General features: G+C 34.9%; 1 protein-coding gene across 1 annotated transcript in view; it reads left to right on the top strand.

Annotated features, from left to right (window-relative positions):
• LOC150088407 (uncharacterized) overlaps window positions 1-14,629 on the top strand; it is a 141,712-nt gene extending 127,083 nt beyond the window's left edge. The window contains exon 9 of the mRNA XM_090369496.1: window positions 13,925-14,629. Coding sequence (XP_090225622.1) covers window positions 13,925-14,271 — 347 coding nt within the window. The 3' untranslated portion in view covers window positions 14,272-14,629. The remainder of the gene's footprint in view (window positions 1-13,924) is intronic.
• The last annotated feature ends 8,403 nt before the right edge of the window (window positions 14,630-23,032 follow it).

The raw sequence follows: 23,032 nt of genomic DNA, 5'->3' as shown, positions 1-23,032 counted from the left end.
AATCTGATTCATCCCCTTCCTTCTAGAGTTTACATAAGTAAAGAACTCTTTGCTGTTTTTCTTTGCATCCCTTGCCAAGGATTTCTCGTAATCTGCCTTCGCCTGCCTAACCTCCTTTGTAACTTGGTTGCATATCAACTTGTATCTATCATAGGATTCTGTGTCATGTGTTAATTTGTATGTATCCCATGCATTTTTCTTCTCTGCCATATGCCTCATTAGTTTATCTGACATCCATTTTGGCCTAAACCTTGAACAATATTTCTTAGTTGGTATGTAAAACCTAGTAGCTTCCAAGATAAGTTCTTTGAATGCTTCCCATTTTGAATTTGCTGTTGGTAACATCATCAGTTGGTCCCACTGTATAGAATTTAAATACTGTCTCAGTCCATCGTAGTCGCCTTTACGGAAGCAATAACCCTTCCCTTTACCCCTAATGGTAGTTACCTCTTTGAGTAAATCCCACTTCAGCACACTGTGATCACTGCCACCTAGTGGTTCATTTATGTGCAGATTCTTAATGCATGAAGAATCACTGCTGATAATCAAATCGAGAGTATTACTCCCTCTAGTTGCCTCCCGAACATGCTGATGTAGAAAACAATCATCCAATAAATCCACAAAAGCCCTGCTAGTGTGTGTGAGTAACCAGCCCCCAAATTCCAGTCAATATCTGGGAAATTAAAATCTCCCATTATAAGACACTCTGATTTAGTTCAATGATTTAGTTCTGATTTAGTTCCACTCTGAAGTAGTTCAATGTTAAATTGATCCACTTGTAGCATTTTTCCTTCCCTGCATCAATGTCTTGTCCACTCTTATTTTCTTAATCCAGTTCCACCTCAGTGTTGTTTTAACAAGAAAACATCCACATTTGGTTTCTCTATAAACTCTGACATCTTTCAATACATATGTCCCTGAATGTTTTGAAATAATGTAATCTATAACTGATCTAATTTTTCCTGTTTCCTGCGACCAAGTATATGTATGGATATTCTTGTGTTGTTTATTCTCAAGTCGAACTGTTCACAAAGATTGAATAGTCTATCTCTGTTGTTGTTGTTCCTCTCTTTCTCTCTGAATCTTCCAATAACTTTGCGATTTTGTTCAGTTCCTACTCTTACATTGAAATCCCCCATTAAAAATATCTCTTTGCTCTTAGGGATTTTTGCTATTAGTTCTCTCAGATCCTCCCAAAATTCATCCTTCAAGGTATCAGCAGTGTCATTAGTCAGGGCATATATTCCCAAAATATGTATTTCTCTCCCATACATTGTCAATTCCAATGAGATTATTCTTTCATTGATAGATTGGCAGTTTTTGAAGTTATATCTCAATTTCTTTTTAACAGCAGTAGAAACTCCTGCTCTTGCTTTTTCACTCTCATCATCTCCACTCCATAAAACAACAAAACTTTAGAAATTGCAAGTGACATTGACATACAATTTTTCATGTTATTTTATAAGACATTAAGCTATCAAAGTAACCTAGTGTACAATTTATTAATACATGTTATATAACCCACAGCCAATATGTGAAAGCCAAATCCTCTGCTTGCACCTTCACGATGGTGGAACTGTTAGTAATCCTGGGTATAACCTCCATGCACAAGTACATGGTGGATGACCACTCAGGTATGAACCAACGTAAGCAGGGGGCGAGGTGTGGCACCCACACCACATGGAGGAACGCCGCCCCTCTGTTACCAGGCAGTACTAGGCGGTAGATGACTCATCAACCGGTGCAATACCACCACTTTGCTTATTGGAGGCTTGAAGTGGTGGAACCCATGTTTAGTCTCTAGAGCTAAGTTCCAGTCAACCCTTCCCCACCTCTTCCATCATGCAGTATGATTGATGACTTTTGAGGTTATGATGAACATTGTGCCGAGATCCAGTATTCCTTACATTTCGAGGGTACAGCTCTAAAACTGTGTTCGCAGGCAGGCCGCTAGTTAGTACACTGGACCGAATCTATTGGTAACTCTTTAGCAGGCTTCCGGATCAGCTAGTGTATAATCTTGCTACCTCTACTCTGCCACGTAGTGACTGGGGGAGTCCGAGTAGTGTGTATGCGGGGAGCATTGTCGAGGCCACGTTATGTCAAGGATCTGAGTATATTCTTACCACATGTACGACATATCCAAAAATTTCATTACTTCATACAGCATGTCCTACCCACTTTTTCTTACTATTCAATACACCACGAATTGTCAAACTAATAGAGCAAGCTTTTTTGCGAAAAGATCTAAACCTCCCAAGCACTTCCAAATTCATTTCACAAATATACGTGGTCTCAATTCTAATCTCAACGATGTCCATTTCCACTTGCAGTCTGCCAAACCCCATGTACTTTTTCTGACAGAATCTCAGTTATCGGTTGATTCAACTACTGCTCATCTCAGTTGCCCAAATTATTCGCAGTATAGTTCCTTTCGCCTCAAAGGTGGTACTTGTGCATATGTCCGTTCCGATATTCCCTGTCAGAGACTTGGTAATTTGGAATCTCCTCTCTTTGATCTCCTCTGGCGTAAAATCTCTCTACCTCATTGTGTCAAATTCATCTGTTGTCTCTACCGTTCTCCCAACTCCACCAATCACTTCGAGCTCTTTGACTTTCTCCAGTCCAACTTTCCTAACAGTGAGGTAATTTTCCTTGGTGATTTTAATATTCACAACTCCAGGTGGCTTCCGTTTTGTAGTCACGCCGACCCAGCTGGTGGAGATGCTGAGGCTTTTGCAATTACTAATGACCTTGCACAGATTGTTCATTTACCTACAAGAATACCGGACAATCCTAATCATACAGCCAATACGCTTGATCTTTTTCTCACAAACAACACTTCTACGTACATGGTCGAAAGTGAGAGGGCCTTTACGCACTTCAGATCACAACTTGGTGATTCTCTTCTCCAATGGAACCTTTATCTCGTGGCTATTCCCAACCTCGTGTTGTTTGGCATTACAAGAATGCAAAATGGGATGACCTGCGAGACTTCTTTTCCTTGGTTGGATTGCTGTTTCAAAACTTCTGATGTCAACGTTTGCTCAGATCATGTCAATGAAATTATTCTTGCAGGAATGGAATCCTTTATCTCACACTCCACTTTAAAATCTCGTCCTTTATCTAAACCTTGGTTTTCCAATAAATGTGCTAAGGCTGTTCAAGAGAAGAATGTTGCATATCATAATTGGCTTGTTTCTAATTCTTCAGTTTCATTTTCTGCCTAAACCAAAGCTCGCAACAATTGTAATGCAGTTATTAATCAGTCCAAACTAGAGTTTGAACAGGCTAAGAGTAGAAAACTTGCTTCCTGCCCTAATGGTAGACGAGCATTCTGGTTTCTTGCCAAAGCTATTAGCCACAACTTTTGCCCATCTCTGCTCCCACCTCTGTCCAAACCAGATTGTTCTGTTGTCACTTCAGCCAAGGATAAAGCTGACTTGCTAGCATCCCACTTTCCTTCCAACTCATGTATTAATGATCTTGGTAAAACACCTCCCACCATTCCCAACACGCTCCATCAATGCCTCCTGTGATCTTCCGTCAAAAGAATGTCAGAAGGATTTTGACGAATCTTGATGCTAAGAAAGCTCCAGGTCCCTATGGTATTTCTCCACTTGTTCTCAAAACCTGTGCTCCTGAACTTACTCCTATTCTTTGCCGCCTTTTTTCACTTTCTTATTCCAAAGGTGTTTTTCCTTCTGCTTGGAAATTTGCTCATATCCAGCCAATTCCTAAAAAAATGACAAATCAGTCCCATTGATTACCAATTATTGTCCCATTGCAATTACTTCTACTCTTTCTAAAGTAATGGAGAAATCAATTAACTGCCAACTCTTAAACTACCTAGAAACCTTCCATCTGATCAACGATCGCCAGTATGGATTCCGTCAGGTCGATCCACTGGCGATGTTCTAGCTTATGTTACCCATTTATGGACTAATTCAAAGGAAAGGTTCTGTGAAACACAAGTAGTTGCTTTTGACATCTCAAAGGCTTTCAATCGTGTTTGGCATAAAGGTCTTCTAAACAAGCTTCCATCTTATGGTTTCGCAACTGTTTTTAGTAACTGGTTATCCAGTTTTCTCTCTTATCGCTCACTGAGGGCGATGGTAGATGGCTCTCTGTCTTCTAACTTCTCCACTAATGCCGGTGTCCCTCAAGGTTCAGTTCTTTCCCCCACTCTTTTCCTCTTGTATATTAATGACCTTCTTCCATTGACTGGAAATCCTATCCATAGTTTTTCCGATGATAGCACATTGCATTCCACTTTCCATTTTAAAAAATCCTTGTCCTGCTCAATCAGCTTCAAGTTCCCAAAAATCTGCTACCAATTCCTTAAATGCCGATCTTCGTGTAATTCTCCAGTGGGGCAAAGACAACTTAGTTGATTTCAACCCTTCTAAAACTCAGTCTTGTCTTATATCTCGCAAAAAGGATTCTTCTGCTCCTATGCTTATCTTTAGTGACACTCCGATTTCTAGGCAAAATGATATATCTCTTTTGGGGATTACCCTGACTTCCAATCTCTCTTGGCACAAGCACATTACAAATATTGCTTCCTCTGCATCTAAAAAACTTGGTTTTCTCTTTCGCTCTCGGCGTTACTTTTCTTCTAAACAGCTGTTCACTATGTATAAATCGCAAATCCGCCCTGCCATGGAATATTGTTCCCACATCTGGGGTGGTGCCCCCAAAACCTCTCTCAGGCTTCTTTATTCCATTCTTAAGAGGGCAGTTAGGTTAATTAATGATTCATCTCTAACAGAGTCTCTCCACTCGCTTTCTCAGAGACGCACTGTTTCTGCTGCATGTCTCTTTTAGAGATACTTCCATGGGCACTGTTCTTCTGAATTGGCTTCTATAATTCCTGCTCTCTCTTTCAAAACAGTCCGAACACGTGCTGCCACCAGCCAACATCCATTTACTGTCCAACTTCAAACCCACAGAACCGACTTTTCATCTTCCTCATTTATTCATTCAACTGCCGTTTTCTGGAACAACCTTCCTTCATACATATTTCCTGAAAATTACAATCTACAGAAGTTCAAGTCCAATGTCAACAAATATCTTCTTTCGTCTTCTCAACCTGCAACCCAAGCACGGTACTAAGTACTATAGGTTCTAATACCTCTCTTGTTTGGGTTTCACATAAAAAAAAAAAAAAAAAACTTCCGTCTATAAATTCAGTCTCTGGAAACTAGGCATCTGTGGGGGTGACCAAATTCAAGTGTTTAATGTTTTAAAATGGCTGGATAAACTTCCACCTAATGTGGAGGCAGTTAGTTTGAATAGAATTTGAGAGGTTGTGGGTTTTTTTTTTTTTTTTTGTTTTTTTTTGCTGGTGCTGTATAAAGCTTTCCTTCCTTTTGTCATGTTGACCATGTTAATATTCAATAAAAATCTCATTTCGTAACATCAGTTTTCTGATGTTACGAAATGATGATGTTACGAAATCTCATTTCGTAACATCATCAAATCTGTTTGAATGACTCATTTATTCACACTTATTAAGAATCAAAAAATTTGTATAGTTTTAAGTTTAGCCTTTTGAAGCTAATTATTGAACTGAAGTCTTTTTAACTGTTCAGTAACCTAACTGCATTTGCTTAAAGTAAAAATGTAGTGTTTGTTAACTCTTATCCACAAAGAAAACAATCAAAAGACCAAAAAATTGTAAGCTAGCTTAAGCTATTTGACTTAGTTGAAATTTATGAAAAGGGACTTCATCTCTTATTCGTCACTAGCAACTCTTTTCTATCTGATAATGGATATTTATTATGAAACATGCTGTTACAACCAGGCAACTCATTAAAACAGGCAGTTTTTTGTTATCTAAGACAAAACCATAACATTTTTTTTCTAACCCCTTTAAACTTTGTAAGCTAAAAAAATCACATAAACAGAGGTAGTCCTGTGCTATCCAAAGCATTATCTGAACATGAAAGAATTGTAATGATTCTTTTAAACAGTTATGTTGATTCATTATTATGGAAACATGTAGAGTTGCTAGAATGATTACAGAGAAGGACAACAAGACTGGTGAAGGGAACAAAGGGGTGCTCTTATGAAGAAAGACTTAAGTTCTGCAACTTCCAGAGACTAGGCACCTGCGAGGCCATCTGATTGAGGTATATAAGGCCTTGAATGGATTGAGCAGGCTCATTGCTGATGGGATTCTTCCTCTTGATCAGATTACAAACCTGAGGGGGCATAGATTCAAACTGAGGAAAGACAGTTGTAGAATGTATGTGCGGAAGTTTGTTTTTAGCCAGCGGGTAGTTGATTGCTGGAACAAACTTCCATCACCATTGTAATCTGGTTGTTGTGGAAGTTGATAGCTTAAATATATTCTAGGCAGAACTAGACAAACGTTGGGAATGAATGGATCAGCAAAATGGGAAGGGTTTTTTTTTTTTTTTTTTTGTCTGGTGCTGTATAAGCTTGCTTTCTTGCATCATGCACCTCTACTAATGCTAATTTGATATTCATTTTATCCCAGCATTATTATACATGGCTACTGACTCTCTGGATTTACAATGGAGAATTTTTTTTTTTTTTTTTTAACTCTATTTGACCCCTTCTCTTTCTCACCATTGTAATCTGGTTGATTACAAACAGTTTCCACTGTCTTTTTGCTAGATTGTAATTTTTCTCCGCCATTTTCTTTATGCAGAAAAAAAAAAAAAAACCTGGGCGCCTCCGTAGCCAGGTGGGAAGGAGCAGCAGTGCGTAGCACATGCTTCTTGATTAGACCGGGGTTCGAGCCCGTCACCACCAAATACGGAGTATGCGGAAAGGTCAAGGAATGACCACCGCATATCCCGGAGCAATATGGCCTTAGTTGCTAATGCTCCTAAAAACCAAAATAACTAACGTTATGCAGAAAATGCTAAAACAAGGTAAAAGAATTTTTTTTTTTAATTCTGCAAATTTTTGTTATTACAAATTTGCCATCAGATGTGCTAGTCTGCATTGCAAAATAGAAACGTGATAGCCTCGTTTTCTAATGGGTGAATATATCATTGTATTGAACTTGTGTGGTACTAGGCTAATTAACAGTGTCTTTCAGTAGGATTCCAGAGAAATATTTCCCTGGCATCTAATTGAAAGACACTTAATTAACTTCATATGTAAAATTTGAAAAGACCTATACTCTAGATCAGGGGTTCTTAACCTGCTGCTCGGACACCTTCGTTTAACCTAAAAAATGTATATATAAATCTTTGTATTTAAAAAAAAAAAAAAAAAAGTGCTTTCTATTTCTCAACTTTCTACGATAAGCTACAAAAATCCTTGCCATTCTTCACTAGAAGGTCCTTTTTGTTAGTGATTGGAGGAAAAATTATATATTTCACTATGTTTTAATCTCAAAAATGGTCAAGGTTTGACACTTTGATAGTATTATTAAAATTTTTTCTTATTAATCGTTGATAATTTGACATTTAATTAGTAAGAAAAATTTTTACAAAATACTTTGTTGAGAGTAAGATCATTTTTGCCGTAGTGTCGCTACAAACTGATTATACTGCCTCATGTGATTCTCACTTTCTAATTTTAACAGGTTAGAGCAGGTTTCTACCAGGTTTTGCTCAGTTGTACTGCTGCAATAGGTACTGTATCTGTATAGTGCTGACTTTAAAGGTCCAAGTGGGCAAGAGCAGCAGTGCGTAGCACACACTTCTTGATTAGACCGGGGTTCGAGCCCGTGACCACCAAATACGGAGGATGCGGAAAGGTCAGGGAATGACCACCGCATGTCCTCGGAGCAATATGGACTTAGTTGCTAATGCTCCTAAAAACCAAATAACAATAGCTGACTTTAAAGGTGATGAAAGTGTTATAGTAAGAAATTTTTTGATTTTGTTTGCAAATGCTTAAATGTGTTTTCTTTTAAGAGATTTAACTAAAGTTACTAAACCCTTTCAAAATGGATAAGTTTTGATAAAGAAACCGAAACAAATATGAGTTAAAAAATGATGCATTAACACTACCTTCGTCTGATTTAGACCTACATGTTTAAAATGCAAAGAAACAAAAAATGAACAAGGTTTTTTTTTTTTTTTTTTTTTTTCCCCCCCTCAAGTATCAACAAAATCGAAAGTATGAACATTAATTGCAAAAAATGAATGTTAAACATTCATAAATACCGTATTTCAAACCATGCGCATAGCTATACAATATAGTGTACCCGGGTTTACAATATTAATCCGTTACCATCGTTTGCAAAAATATCATAATGTGAACCCAATAACACATTGTTTTTTGGTAATTCATTCCACGACCTCGGAAGTTCAAATTTTCTCTATATAACTCACTAGAAGGTAATTTTTATAATGTAAATTGTATTAGCTACCAATTCAAATCATTAAATGCACTACACTTTCATCGTTATCATATGTTCTGTTATAAGAACCAATTTTGAACGGCTTTGTGATATTTTTCTAAAGAACATTTCTGGAAGTCATGACTATAAAACAATAAAAACAAATTTTGGTTTCCGGTTTATTGGGCTTTTCTGTTACTGCAAGCATTTATAAACAGGTAGTAAGCTGGATTTTCTTGCATTTGTGAAAATACTGATAGCTGGAATTGTGTGGTTTTTTGCGTTATTATGGTGAAATGAGTTTCCCCTTCACTGAAATCTTCAATTGTATAAAAAACATAAATAAATTTTCAGAATCTTCTCTTCATTCCTTTTTTTTTTTTTTAAGCTTCATAAACTTGTTACTCTGCACAAATCGTGTTAGTTGCAATTTGTGCATTCTGTTAAATTCTTATACATGCTATTGAAATTTATAAAGAAAAGAGAAGATTTTCTTGGAAATAAAAGCCTCTTGAAGCATTTCTGAAGAAGACAACTCCTTGTGCTACAAATCAATGAGTGCCAAGCCAACAATGAGTGATCAACGAGTGTGCATTTAGTCGATGATGATGAAGAATAAAAATTCTTTAACATTTGTAAGTCGTAAATAATTTCTCTATTATTATAATTTGCTTGATTTTTCAGGCTATGTTTTCATTTCTTTGTATAAATCAATCATTGTTTAAACATAAACTAATTTCATTGTTGAAAATGTAACCCCCATTTTTAACATTGTCTATGGGATTTAATTCCTGCTTTACGAGTGTGCGGTCTATGGGATTTAATTCCTGCTTTACGAGTGTGCGGTCTATGGGATTTAATTCCTGCTTTACGAGTGTGCACTAGGAATGAATTAACTCGTAAAATCAAGAACTACCTGTAATCGAACTGGTGTAATTTGCTTATTATGGCAGGTGTGGAGAAATAATAAAAAAAATTTGTAGTGTCATCAGTAGAAGTGCTTGCTAGCGTCTTACCAGAAAAACAGAAAACTGCCTTGATTAGCTCCGGCAAAAATATTCCTTTGAATAATGATACAGTTTCAAATCGAGTTCATAAAATGGTAGATATAATATTCAATGAATTATTAGGTAGAATCGAAAGTTGTTTATTTTTTTCACTGGCACGATGAGTCAACTGATGGTTTGGGCATATCACAACCCCTGCTTTGTTCGTTTTATTCAACATGATGGCAGCTGTGAAGAAGATTTTTTGGCCCTTTTTCTGCTTACTGGTCATACAACTGGGAAAGATGTATATGATGCACATATGAAATTCCTCACAGTGCACAAAATCGATTTGAGTAAACTTTTATCAATTGATACCGATGGTGTGCATTCCATGATAGGATATCTAATTTTGTGCATTATCACTGTTTGATTCATATTGAAGCTTTGTGTTCATGAATGAAAGATCAAAAAGAAATTATAGGATGTCTCTAAGTCATTGTTAAAGTCAATTAACCATTTTACTGCTAAATTCCTAAATTAAGTGACTTCTAAAAATATTTTTGGAAGATCTTCAAGCATAGCATTCTGATCTTATTACCAATACAGAAGTTCATTGGCTCAGTCGTAGAAAGGCATTCGTCAGAATTTGGGAGGTGTTTGAAGAACTAAAAGCTTTTCTAATAGAAAGCAATAAACAAAACCTTTTTAATGAAATTTTTACTGAAGATTTCAAGATTACACTTTCATTCGTGGTTGAACATCTTCAGCCATTTAAATGAGTTAAATTTGAGGCTACAGGGAAAAGATAAATCTGTGGTAGTTTTATACGAGGAGATTATTGTGTTTGAGAAAAAACTTTGTGTTTCAGAATCAAGTTTTAAAAGGAAATTTGCTTAATTTTCCTCCTCTTAAAAAATGTCTGGAGGAAATGCTGAGATGTGCCCAATGTTTGTAATGAATGTAATCAAAGACCTTAGTGACCAATTCCAAGAAAGATTTGAATTAATGATAAATTACAGAAATTTTGAAATCATTAACTTGTAACAAATTTTCAGTCAAAATGAAGTAGCAGCTGCTGAGTTAGAACTTGTTGATATGCAGTCGTCTTTAGCTCTAAAATCTCTTTTCCAACACAAAAGTATTGTAAAATTCTGGGGTTTTTCCGATTGCAAAAAATTTCCTTTGTTATAAAGAGAAGCGTTCTTACAAAGAGTACTTTCTTTGTTTGGGTCAACATACACATGCAAAAGTGCTTTTTCATTAATGAACAATATCAATAACAAAAATGGACAAGATTGTTGACGTCACATTTGGAAAAAAATTTTAAATTAATTTCAAAGGTTTAGCATCATCTCTTCAAAGTCAAGATTTGCACTGATAAGATAATAAATATTAGCGCCCAAAATTTTTAATTGAGAAATATAATTCTTGTATGCACAATACATCCAAAAATTACTTTAAAAAATGCATTTTTAATCTTTAATAAAAAAAATCTATATTTTAATATGTGGTGCTCACGTGTATTGTAAGCTGCAAAATTTTGCTTGCTTGAAGCAAAAGGTTAAGAACCCCTGCCCTAGATTGTAAACTTTTAAAAATGGTAACTCCTTTATACTGTGTGTGAATATGAATTTTGAATTTCAAGCTGTGGAAAATGTGATGTAATTTAACATTTGCAAACAAATAAGCATAAGGACATTGTGTGCAATGCATTGAAAGAAATGCAAAAACAGATCTAGCATTTCATGATGATGATGATATATATATGCTGAATGTTTATTTGCATCTTTTGCCATAGAACATAATCTAAGTTGTGCTGATCGTGTAGGTGCATTGTTCAGAAATAATTCCCAATTGTGGAATTATTTCTTATTAATTGTGGATGAATAAAAACAGGCATTGTTAAGTGAAATTGCACAGATAAGGGTAATAAGAGGTAGCAGTGGCTCTGAAAAATGGGCCATTTTTGATTGCTACAGATGGTGACTTTTCTATTTTAAAAAAAAAAAAAATCTTCAAATCGCAAGCAGCTTACACTCAGTGCCAGCATTTGAAGGTGATTGTACAGGATACATCACTGGGCCTAACCTTCTGAACAACCTGAAAGCCAGTGTGTGATTCCTTTAAAAAACTGCCTGATGCTTAATGTTGATACTGTGCCTGTTACAGTAGTCTTGAAGCCTGGAATACAAAGGTATTGAAATAGGAGATTGAGCACTTAGTAATAATATGCTGTCTCTGTCGTTTTTTTAATTTGCATGCTGAAAAGGGCACTGCATTCCTTGCTGTGAAAATGGATAAATATTTGGTGCACTACTGTCTACAAAGAAGAATGAAAATGAAAGATGGAGAATACAGTTTCAGTTAATGCTGCTTGCATCTGAAGCAAAAACGATTTTGAAGAATGTGTATACACTCTGGCTGTCTTTGGTTAAATATGTAACTAGACTGGAAGAACAATGGAAGCCTTTGACAAGTCTACTTAAAGAAGATATTAGAAGTGGTGAGAAAAGCCAGTGTTACCAAATTTGAAAGTACAAGCATTGGGTATTGAGTACACTGACTCATGTTCAAATCCATGTCATGATCCATACATTTTAAAAGAAGGCAAATTGTAACTAATAGAAAAAAGACTTCTGAATTTCAAACTTCTGGTGAAAGCAATCCTAAACTGAATCCAAACATAGCATCCAAACATAATTAAAATCCAAACATAGCATCTATCTACCAAGGCCGTTACTCCTAGATATTTTGAGAAACGTTATGTGAAAATTTATTTTAAAGTTTTCTGATCTTTCATTTCCATTTCGGAAATTGATTACCATGGCAGACTAAGAGTGAAGGATGACTTAGCCATTCCTACTGCCCCAAGGTTGTGGAGATTCTAGAACAACAGAAGATCGTGTTCTTGGGCTCAGTGAGGAAGTAAGCTGCATATGATCATGGCATACGAGTTCCCACTGAAAAGTGATTCTTATAAATGCCAGGGTAGCACAAATGTCATCAAATTTAAAACTTTTTCTGGACAAGTTTTCAGTACCTCTTGGTGTCATTAAAGATAAAGTAATAGATTTTGTGCGAGAACTTACCAGGCGCTATTGTGTAAAGAAAAATTGATGTACAGTGGTGCTTGGTTGGGAACTAACAAGTGCACAAGGAAGCTTGAAATAAAACAAAAATTATGCCAAGTTTTTGTTTTTTTGTTTTTCTCACCTTGCTGAGAAAAACAAAACCCGAGTTCAGATATCGTTCTGTTGAAGTTTTGGATATGCTCTTGATAGCTCAGTATAGACCAGCGTTTCCCAAACCTTTTTAGTCACGGAACACTTTTCATCTCAATATATTCATGGAATACTTTTCATCTCACAACATATTCATGGAACACTCACGAAACACAAGTTTAGCAGGAGCCAAAGAACTGTGTGCTAATATTTCCTGATGCACCGTGCATCAGGAGCATCTTTATTTCCAACACATGTAAAGCCGAAATTCAAATAACTGTCATACTTTCGTTTTGGTCTTTTATTAGTCTGTTCTTGTTTTCTCACTTCGGATTTTTGGGGAACAAAAGGCTGTGATTGTTCATTCTCATTTTGAAGTGTGACAGTATTGTGTTCATTTTCATCGACCACAGTTGCACTACTGGTAGTACTTTGCTTCTCATTTTAAAGTTCCTTTTTTCAACCACAAATCCATGGTCACATTTTAATAATAATATTTCAAAATACTAATAATTATCAAAAAAAAATTATACGAGGAAGTGAGTTTAGTTATGATATCAGTTCACCCAACTCCTTCAACCTGTGCACTCCAGGCTAAATCGCATGCGAATAGCATATTAGATCGCTACATTGCTGCTTTTTCATAGGTGTCATTACCGCTACGTATACTTCACTATGCAGAGCCCGCCAAAATAGTGTTCCATGGTCTATTTGATTATTAGTCTATGCCAGTATATTAATAACCGAAAAAGAATTCTGTTAAATATTATAATGTACAAAAGTGGTGTATGCTACAAATATGCAAAATTTGTTTATTTTATTTTTTTTTAATTATTAATTACAATTTTTCACAGAACACGGTTTGAGAAACGCTGGTATAGACAGTAGGGCCATTGTTATGAACAACACTTTGACTCAACATTTTTGCACAGTGCAAGGTTTTCAAAAGTATCTTTCTCAAAACAACCAAAATTAGTTAATGTCTAGCAGAGGTGGTCGCTAACGTGCTAATAAAACCATAAATTCCAAACAGAAATCCAGAGGTAGAAAAATTCTCGATAAGCTAATATTTGAAAATATGTTTTCGGTGAAATTTAATTTCTAGTGCAGCGTGAATTTTAAAAAGTCTCTTGCAATTTATAAAAAAAAATTTCTTGTGTCCTTGCATGCTTTGACCAAAAATCTCCTGTTTTTTTTTAGCCCAAAAGCCTTTTTTTCTCCTGCTTACAGTTACCTAATCTTCAGCTTTTTGAAGGTCAGAAGTTGTTAGCTATGATTGCATTACCATTTTATATTCATTTCCTTCTAACATTATTAACTCGAAACATTGTTTTTGATATTTTAAGAGATATCACCATTCTAATTCCCGATTTATTATTCTGTAGGTGTGAAATATCAGCAGATGTCTACAGAGATTCCCAAAGATGACATTTTAGAAATAAAATCTGCTGCAAAAATCCATGGAATTTTGGCAGTGAAGCAACCTTCATATTCTAATATAGATAATTTACCTGAAGAAGGAATGACCATGACTGAGCTTCAGAAATCTAGTCATAGAAGTTCTCAAGAATCTAATAGTGCAATATTAGCTTTGACATTAAGCTTGTGTATAACTGCCCTTTTACTTGTTTTGGTTGGTTGTCGCATGAGAACCATTCGCCGCCGGTTGGCTCGTAGAGGACACTCTTTAGTACATGATGCTGACTACTTAGTGAATGGCATGTATTTATAGGGAATGTCTTTGTAGTACTCTAGATACAATTGCTAGTGAAAATATTTGACTGTGTTTATTGTGAAATAATGTACATATAGTTACTGAATTAACCCTTTTACTTTCTTAATTATTAAATATATTAATGTATAATTTCAATTAGTTTTTGTTAGGCTTCAAAGAGTGAGTGAAGAAGGTGGGGAGAGTTGATTTCACTCATCACTTGGGAAAGGCTCAAATGCTAAAGAGCGTATTAACATTTCTTTTTTTATTTAATATCATATTATCTAGTCCTGTTTATCTAGTCATTTTTAGAGATTAGTATATTTGATATATTATTTGTTCTTTAAATATGATATTACATGAAAGTCCACTTTAACTGAGCATGAATTCTGGTTCTTGGTTAATTCGAAAAGATATGTATATCTTATAAAAATGATGTTTTTTTATTAGATATTAGTTTTTTATTATAGATTTTTTTTTTTTTTTTTATTCTAAACAACAAAAGGATGAATTAGATGATATATTATTGATTTCATAACGCACAGTTTGTGTACATAAGCTTAGGCATATTATTAATTCTACACTGGTAATAATTATTAATTGTGATTTGATCTCATTCAATTGTGCTCTCATTCAATTCAGTTCTCAAGCACCTGTAATCCAAGGGAATTACAAGAGCTTAGGAAATTTTCAATATTTATTTAGTTTAAAATTTTGTTAAATGAAGCTTGTTTCTCTTATTGGTAATCTTAATTTGAATCTCATCAAAAGTTTCTTTCCAGTTATTTCAGGAATTCATTGTAGAATGCTGTTTATATCAGGCTGTTCTGTTATTCTTTTAACATCTTTTAAATAACTATCAGGTTTACTTTTTCTGCATAATTTTCCACCATAATGTGCAAGCAACATTTCAGTCTGTAAATAAGCAGTAATAATAGTGCAGTACACACTTATATATTTTATAATTTTCTTATGCATTTCATTTGTATTTCAAGTTGCAAGTGTATAGAACTCTGATTTTATCAGAGAGAATTTGTTTTGTTTATATGCAAAGAAGGAATCTGTTATTTTATAAGCTGATATTTGCTTGAAGAGTCCAATTATCTGAATTACTTGATGTAGCATTTCTGAAGATATACTGTATATATGCAGTTACAGATAGACTTATGAGCCAAGAAACCTTCAGTTTCTAGTAGGGCCACCTTTTGCCCAAATTACATCCCATACACATTGTGCATGGATTCCACTGGGTGCCTGAAGGAGTCTAACTTCAGATTTGACCATTTTCCCATCAGGATATTTCTTAGCTGTTGTATCTAGTAGAGAACTTTGTGGCTGGTAGAAACTGTGAAGCTCGATTGCCCTTTCCATCATATCCCAGTTCTTAATTGGATTCAGATTTGGAGAAGTAGTTGGCTAAAGTAGATGCTAGAAATCTTGCATGGTGGATAGTTGTGTTGTCATCTTGAAAGAAACAATCTGGGTAAAATGAAGATGAAGTTTGTCTAGTATGAGATAAGGATATTCATTGCAGGTAACACAACCTTCAGTCTGTACTAACAGAACATTCTCCATACCATGATACCATCTACAGCTGCTTGAGTGGTGGATATAAGACAATTTGGATGCATGGCTTCATTCGAGCCCGTGACCTCCAAATACGGAGGATGCGGAAAGGTCAGGAAATTACCACCACATATCCCCGGAGCAATATGGCCTTAGTTGCTAATGCTCCTAAAAACCAAACAACAGCATGGCTTCATAAGGTTCACACCACACTTTCATCCTACCATTGGTGCAAAAAGGTGTAAATCAAGACTTGGCTACACTTGTGTATTTTATCTATCCAGCCTTGGCACTGGTGGCACCACTCCATTCAAATCTTTTGATTTTTTTTTTTACAAGAAAGTATTAGCTTTTGGCATATAAGTTAAACTTTCATATATTGAGAAATGGACCTGTGCATGTGTATTTATGCAGGGTGTTTCAATTAAAAGGCATTGGGGTATGGGCATTGTCAGCATGGTGCACCTTTGGATTTCGAAGTAATACACACAAAAAAAATTTTTTTTAATTTTTTCATTAATTTATTGAAACATTAAAAAATAAATTTTCTTTCAAAATACATGCCTTCTCCCACCAATCACAAGACGTTTGCTCGACTATACATGGAAATCAGTCAGACTTGACGTAATTAAAATATTGCATGTATTCAAAATTTGGTGAACAAAAAATTTATTTCCACATGCACCACCTTGCAAAATATCGTGCCAACACCCATGATTGGGATCTCCACCTCACTTATTTTTAGGTTAAGCAGTTTGTTGCCTTTATCTTTTGTTATATTGACTGAAATTTTTGAATTTAAAATTTTGCTTGATTGGCCACTTTTTTCTCAGTAGAAAAGTTTTCCCCATCTTTGATTTAGTGTATAAATGTCATCGCTGTACTTCTGAAATGAACATAGGCCAATTTTGTTTGAAGAAAGGGAAAAAAACAAACAGCAGTTGTATTTGTTTGCCTTTCAATACACATGCATTTGGCAGTTTGTGTTGCATTTCTACAATTTCTACATAAGCACTGACTGTTGGTTATTATTGCTGGTCTCCCCCACCTTCAAATAAAATGGTTTACGCTCTTTTTTTCAGGAGTGAACCAGTGGTATTTTCAGACTAAACTGAGGATTGAATTTATCTTTTTTGGGGGGGGGGGCTGCTTTAAATTACTTCAGTTTGGAATTCTAACTTGTAAGAAAAAAGGTATTGTGGAAAGGCAAACACCAAGTATTGTCTCAGGAACTGATGCAAACGAAAAAATTCAGTAGAACCCAAGAAGTCATCAGCAAGTTCTTGAGTTATACACGATGGATTTAAAAGACTAATGTTATTGGAAGTGGCTGCTAAAGCCAGAAAAATGTCATCAGCACAATAGCGTGTGATTGTTGCCTTAAGGAAAGGACAGAAATTTATCATGTAATGACTTCTTAAAATACTTTGGAAATGAAAATTATGGCACTATAGTAACCAATTTTGGTACCTAGACAAGGTATCAAAATTGGCTTTCCCCAATTTTTTAATTATCATAAAAAGTAATAATTTTTATTGTGTGAAATAACAACAGTATAATATTGCATTCATTGTTATTATTTGTTATTGTTATTTATTTATTATTTTGTTATTTATTTATTATTATTTTGTTATTATTATTTATTATTGTTAATGTTTTGTTTCATTATTAACTATAAACAATAGACAGTAACGTAGACAAGACAAAAACCTCTCCAAATACAAGAAGTACCCCAGGTGGCATCCAGTGCAAAACATGATAAACAGTGCATTCCTGCAATGACATGCTGGTTCATAATCACTTGTGATAGTAGACAAGGATAGCTCAGTCGTGCCCTGGAGAGCTGTGATGGTTTATCAACAGTCAACTCTGTTAGTCTGGTAAGCAAGGAACCCAGGAATAGTTGCCTCTCCTCCACCTTCTAATACATTTTTTCCATGCAATTTTTAAACTGCATGGAAAAAATTTCAAATGTACGTTTCAAATTTACTATAGTAATGTCAAATGTATTCTACTTTAGTAGAATACATTTGACATTATTATAGTAAATGCCTCTATAAAAAATTTGATAATTTGCAAAAATAATTTTAGCATCTTTAGGTTTAATTAATATTTCCATTTTCAGTCAGTAAGTTAAAGTTAAAACATTATCTAATGTGATAATAAAACAATCTTGATGGTTTTTGTACATTTTGTATGGTTCTGCAGATTTAAAGGTGTGAATATTGAAATTAGACAATCTTTTGAGTTTGGCATTCTTGTATATGTAAAGGTTTGCCTCACCATTTGTTGCTATTTTTCATATTCGCTTAAAAAAAAATAAATAAAACCAATTGTGAAAGCATTATTTCCTAAATGTAATGCCATTGACTCTTTAAAATCTTGTAATCTAAGGAATTGAGATGTGCCACAATTTAAAATTTTTTTGCATGAGAGAGAGAGAGAGAGAGATGATGCCTAGGGGTTGAGCAATTCTAGAGAAGCACATTTCAATGAATATTAAGCACTAGACACAGTCAAATGTATCTGTAAACATATATACTGACTGTCTTGCCCTTTCATCTGTTTTTGCTGGTAGGATTGATTTAAACTGCATGGATGATGCAATAATTTTAATTCTCACAGCAGAACAAACTTGCTTTGTAAGGCTTTACCCTATTATTGCATACTTTCAACACGGCTTCAGCTACATTACAACTTTGAATATTGATTTTGTATATCAAACGACAGCTCACATCGAACAACTCCTTTACAACTATTGTCTGCATTTGTCAGTAGAGATTACCTACTGTCTAATGAGAGACAAGCTAACCCTGAAAGAGGCTGTCATATCTTAGTTAACCAATGCTAGAGAAACTTATTGCAAAGTCAAGTTTGTTCTGCTGTGCGAGTTAGGACCATTGCGCTATCTATACACTTTAAATGCTGCTGGATCCAAAACAGTTTAAAGAACAAAGTAGTTCTGCAAGTATCTTATAAAGAAAGAAATGTCACTTTTTTTTTTTTCATTCTTTTTTCTTTTTTTTTTCATTCTTTTTTCTTTTTTTTTTTTTTCATGGATTCTCAAAAATAAATATATGATGCTGGATTACTTTCTTAATATTTCTGAATTATGAAACTATAAAATGCCAAATTTTACAGAGATTACTGTCATGTAAATGCATATTTAATTTTAAGAAAATATGTACTCTGTATGGTGTGTATTTTTAGTATATATATATATTTATTCGAAATTATTGCAAAATATGAAATTTTTTCAGTTTAAAAACTGTTGGAAATAAAACTAATAAACATCTATATTTCTGATATTACTCAATTAAGACCATTGCACTATGGTGAATGCTCCATCACATCCAGATAATATCATTGATAACTTTGTTTTCTGGCTATAAATTATTTAACTTCCAGTTTATATCACTTCTGTCTCAAATTGGTAGAGCAATGGACAAAATTTGGACTTCTTGGAGGGTGTTATTAAAATCAGAACTTATATAACAGGTGGCTTGACAAAGCTTAATAAAATAAAAAATATATTTTGCTGCTCTAACAGATAAATAGTTGCCTTCATTTTTGAAATTTTTAATGGTTTGTAAATATTTTTAGAAAGTCTGCTGAACATTATTTGCAAACAGAATTTGTTTTTATGGTGTGGTATGTGTGTATCTCTCCATCATTCACTCATTCTGTCCCTCTCCCCCTGACCTTTTATAAATATTCTTATTTTAAATTTATATTTGATGTTTTTTTATATCGATAAATATAATTCAGAAGATTCTTTACTCTTATATTTGCCAATACAACCACTCCCCAACTTATGTAAGGATTGCATTCCGCAGAACTCTTATGTAAATCGGAATTTCCCTAAATGCTTATGCAGCACTCGCAAATTTGAATGAAGCAAAAAAGAAATGTTCAACGAACATGTAAATAGAATTATTAATTCAATTTTTTTGTTTAATAAGTGCAGAAAAAATAACAAAAGTGTATAAAATTACAAAAATTTCAAAAAGAGAGAGGAGACAGGCATAATGTCAGCAAGTTTTACCTTTCGAGCATCATTCCCAGAATTAACTATCCAGCTGATAAGCATGCCACTATGGAAGTTGAGGGCTGTGCAGATTAAAACGGGGTTTTTTTCCCAACACATCACAAAATTTCTCTGCAGCTGCAGAATCGGCACTGGCGACTTCATTGCATACTTTAATGCGCAATGCTTGAACCTATTAAACCACCGATTGCTTGCCACAAACTTGGCTTGGGGTTCGCCGTACTTATCCTTATCTTCATGAATGAAACTTTGCTTTTTCTTGTATGGCCATTGGACTCAGGGGCACTTGCTTCTGAATCTCATTTTTCATCCATATTAATAGATTTCCATCTTCGATATAGCACCTGAATGCTGTTTTATGATCACTTTGAACCTTTAACATGTTCTTTTATATGCGCACTGTCTGTTAAAATAGTATTCATTGTTGAAGCAGTGAGTCCTAATTCTGTGCAATAGGTGACAAACTTTGTCCTGCTTCATATTTCTTAATTAAACATTTTCATTTCTAAATCAATTTTGTTTTGTTTCATAGCACTGCCAGCACTTACACTTTCTGTTGGTCCCTTCACCATTGTAATTAAATACGAATAAAGAGAAGTCTCTGAAAATTTTTTATATGATTGAAGATTTCAGTGAACGGGAACTCATTTCATTATAATACCGTAATGTAAAAACCCACAAAATTTCAGTTATCAGTATTACTGCAAATCAAATAAGATCGAGTTTACTACCCGTTTATAATAGATTGATCTAACAAAAAAGCCCAATAAACTGGAAAGTACAAATTGTTTTTATTGATTTTTGGTTGTGACCTCCAGAAATGTATTTAGAAAAATATCACAAAGGTGTTCAAAATTAATTCTTATAAAGCTGACGAAATTGTAGTGCAATTTCCATTATAAAAATGACCTTTTAGAGAGATAAATAGCTTAGTTATATAGCGAAAATTTCAACTTCCGAGGTCTTCGAACAAATTACCAAAAAAAATGTTATTGGATTCACATTATGATATTTTCACAATACCTCCATTTTTTCCTACAGGATGCAGAATACGTTTGCGTAATTTTTTAAAGTTGGCACCTCCTGGCAAAAACTTGCGTAAAGTCGAATTTTTGTAATTCGAGTATTATATAAGCCTGAGAGTGCCTGTAACAGGGTAGGTATATGTTTGCTGGGTGTCCTATTAGTCTTTTCTTTTTCACTTCTAACATTACTGGGTTCGAGTTTCAGAATTATGAAGTCAAAATTTTGAGCTCCCAGAAACAAATGTGGTTTTTTTATTTTGCTTTCTTATTACTTATTTACCATACTATATTGCATTAGCCCTGGTAAGCCCTGTTACGTCACTTAGGTGGCAACGAACATGTAGAGTGGTTCTCTTCAAGACGCCTGGTCAGCGTGAAGAGGAAAAGACCAAACCCTCCAGCACATGAAAGCACAACGAAACAAATGGCCCTCAGTCCCCAGCAGCTTTCACTCTCCCTCTTACGGCAACGAGAGGATCAGAGTAGAAGCAGAGGGTGCTAAGAATCTCTGGGTACAACCAGGCTGCCATGCACGGAAACTGAACTTGGCCTGTTATAACGTAAGAACACTCATTGGTGAAGACAGGATATTAGAGCTGGAAAATGTGAATTGGAATATCATCGGTTTGGCTGAAACAAGAAGAAGAAATGAATCACTTATAAGTTTATCAAGTGGAAATCTGCTGTACACCAATGGAAACAGTGAAAGGAGTGAAGGTGGAGTTGGGTTTCTGGTCCATAAAGATTTTACAAACAACATTTTGGAATTCAAAAGTACATCACCAAGAGTGTCAAGACTAATACTCAAGATTTCTAAGAGATACAAGCTAAAGATTATAATGATTTATGCACCAACATCGAGCCATGATAATGAAGAGGTTGAAGAAATGTATACCGAAATTGAGAGTCTTCTAGATGAGCATAAAACCCACTACACTATTATTATGGGAGACTTCAATGCTAAGGTTGGAAAAAGACAAAACAGCGCAGAAAGGGGAACAATAGGAAATTTTGGAATTGGTGAAAGAAATGAAAGAGGTGAAACACTTGTGGAATTTGCAGAATCTCAAGGATTGTCAGTAATGAACACTTTTTTCAAGAAAAGGGTGAACAGAAAGTGGACATGGAAGAGTCCAAATGGATTAACTACTAATGAAATCGACTTCATCCTCACTAACAGAAGATATATTGTGAATGATGTTACTGTCCTGAATAAGGTAAATGTTGGAAGTGATCACAGAATGGTAAGATGTACACTTGATATAGATGTAGGAAAGGAAAAAACTGACTCGAGTAAATAATACAAAGGTCTTTGAGATAACAGAAGAGGAGAAAAAGCAGTACTTAAGAACAAGTATGAGCTTCTGCAGACTGCTGAGGACCAAGATATCGACGAGGAATATTACAACTTTTTGAAAGCGATAAAGCCCAAGAAACCTATAGGGAAAAAGAAATCCAAAGAAGAAAAAATTAGTCAAGAAACACTTGTCATGATGAACCGAAGACGACAAATGAAAAGCAAGAAAAACACTGACAGGGAGAAAATTGAGTATACTGAGTTATGCAAAGCCATTAGAAAGAGACTCAGAGAGGACATAAGAAGATTTAACACAAGAAAAGTAGAACAAGCATTAAGGGAAAACAAAGGAATTAAATCAACAGCCATGAGCAGTAATACAGAAAGACAAATGATATTGAAACTGAAGAATAGCGATGGTGTACTTATAAACAGCAGAGAAGGCATAATTCAAATAGCAGAAGACTACTATAGAGAATTATACAAGGAGCAGGGGAATGATGCCAGCAGTGAGGAAGATGGATTGCAAAGTAGCAACACATACGACATACCAATATTCTTCCTGATGAGGTAGAACATGCATTGAAGAAAATGAAGAATCAGAAAGCCCCGGGGGAAGATGAAGTTACTGTAGAGTTAAAATTGGGAGGAAGAGACATAACACAAAAACTGGCAAGGCTCTTCACAAAGTGCATTAGAAAAAGTGTGACACCTAAGCAGTGGAATAATGCAATCATAGTTTTGCTGCATAAGAAAGGAGATAAATCAGAAATTGGAAATTATAGACCAATTAGCTTACTATCCCACATCTACAAGTTGTTCACAAGGGTCATTACTAACAGA

This window comes from Mastigoproctus giganteus, chromosome 3 (genome assembly GCF_048544385.1).
Source record: "Mastigoproctus giganteus isolate SK-2022 chromosome 3, ASM4854438v1, whole genome shotgun sequence".
NCBI classification, from domain to species: Eukaryota; Metazoa; Arthropoda; class Arachnida; order Uropygi; family Thelyphonidae; genus Mastigoproctus; species Mastigoproctus giganteus.
The sequence above is the reverse complement of the archived record's forward strand: the minus strand, read 5'-3'. Positions and strand labels throughout refer to the sequence as shown.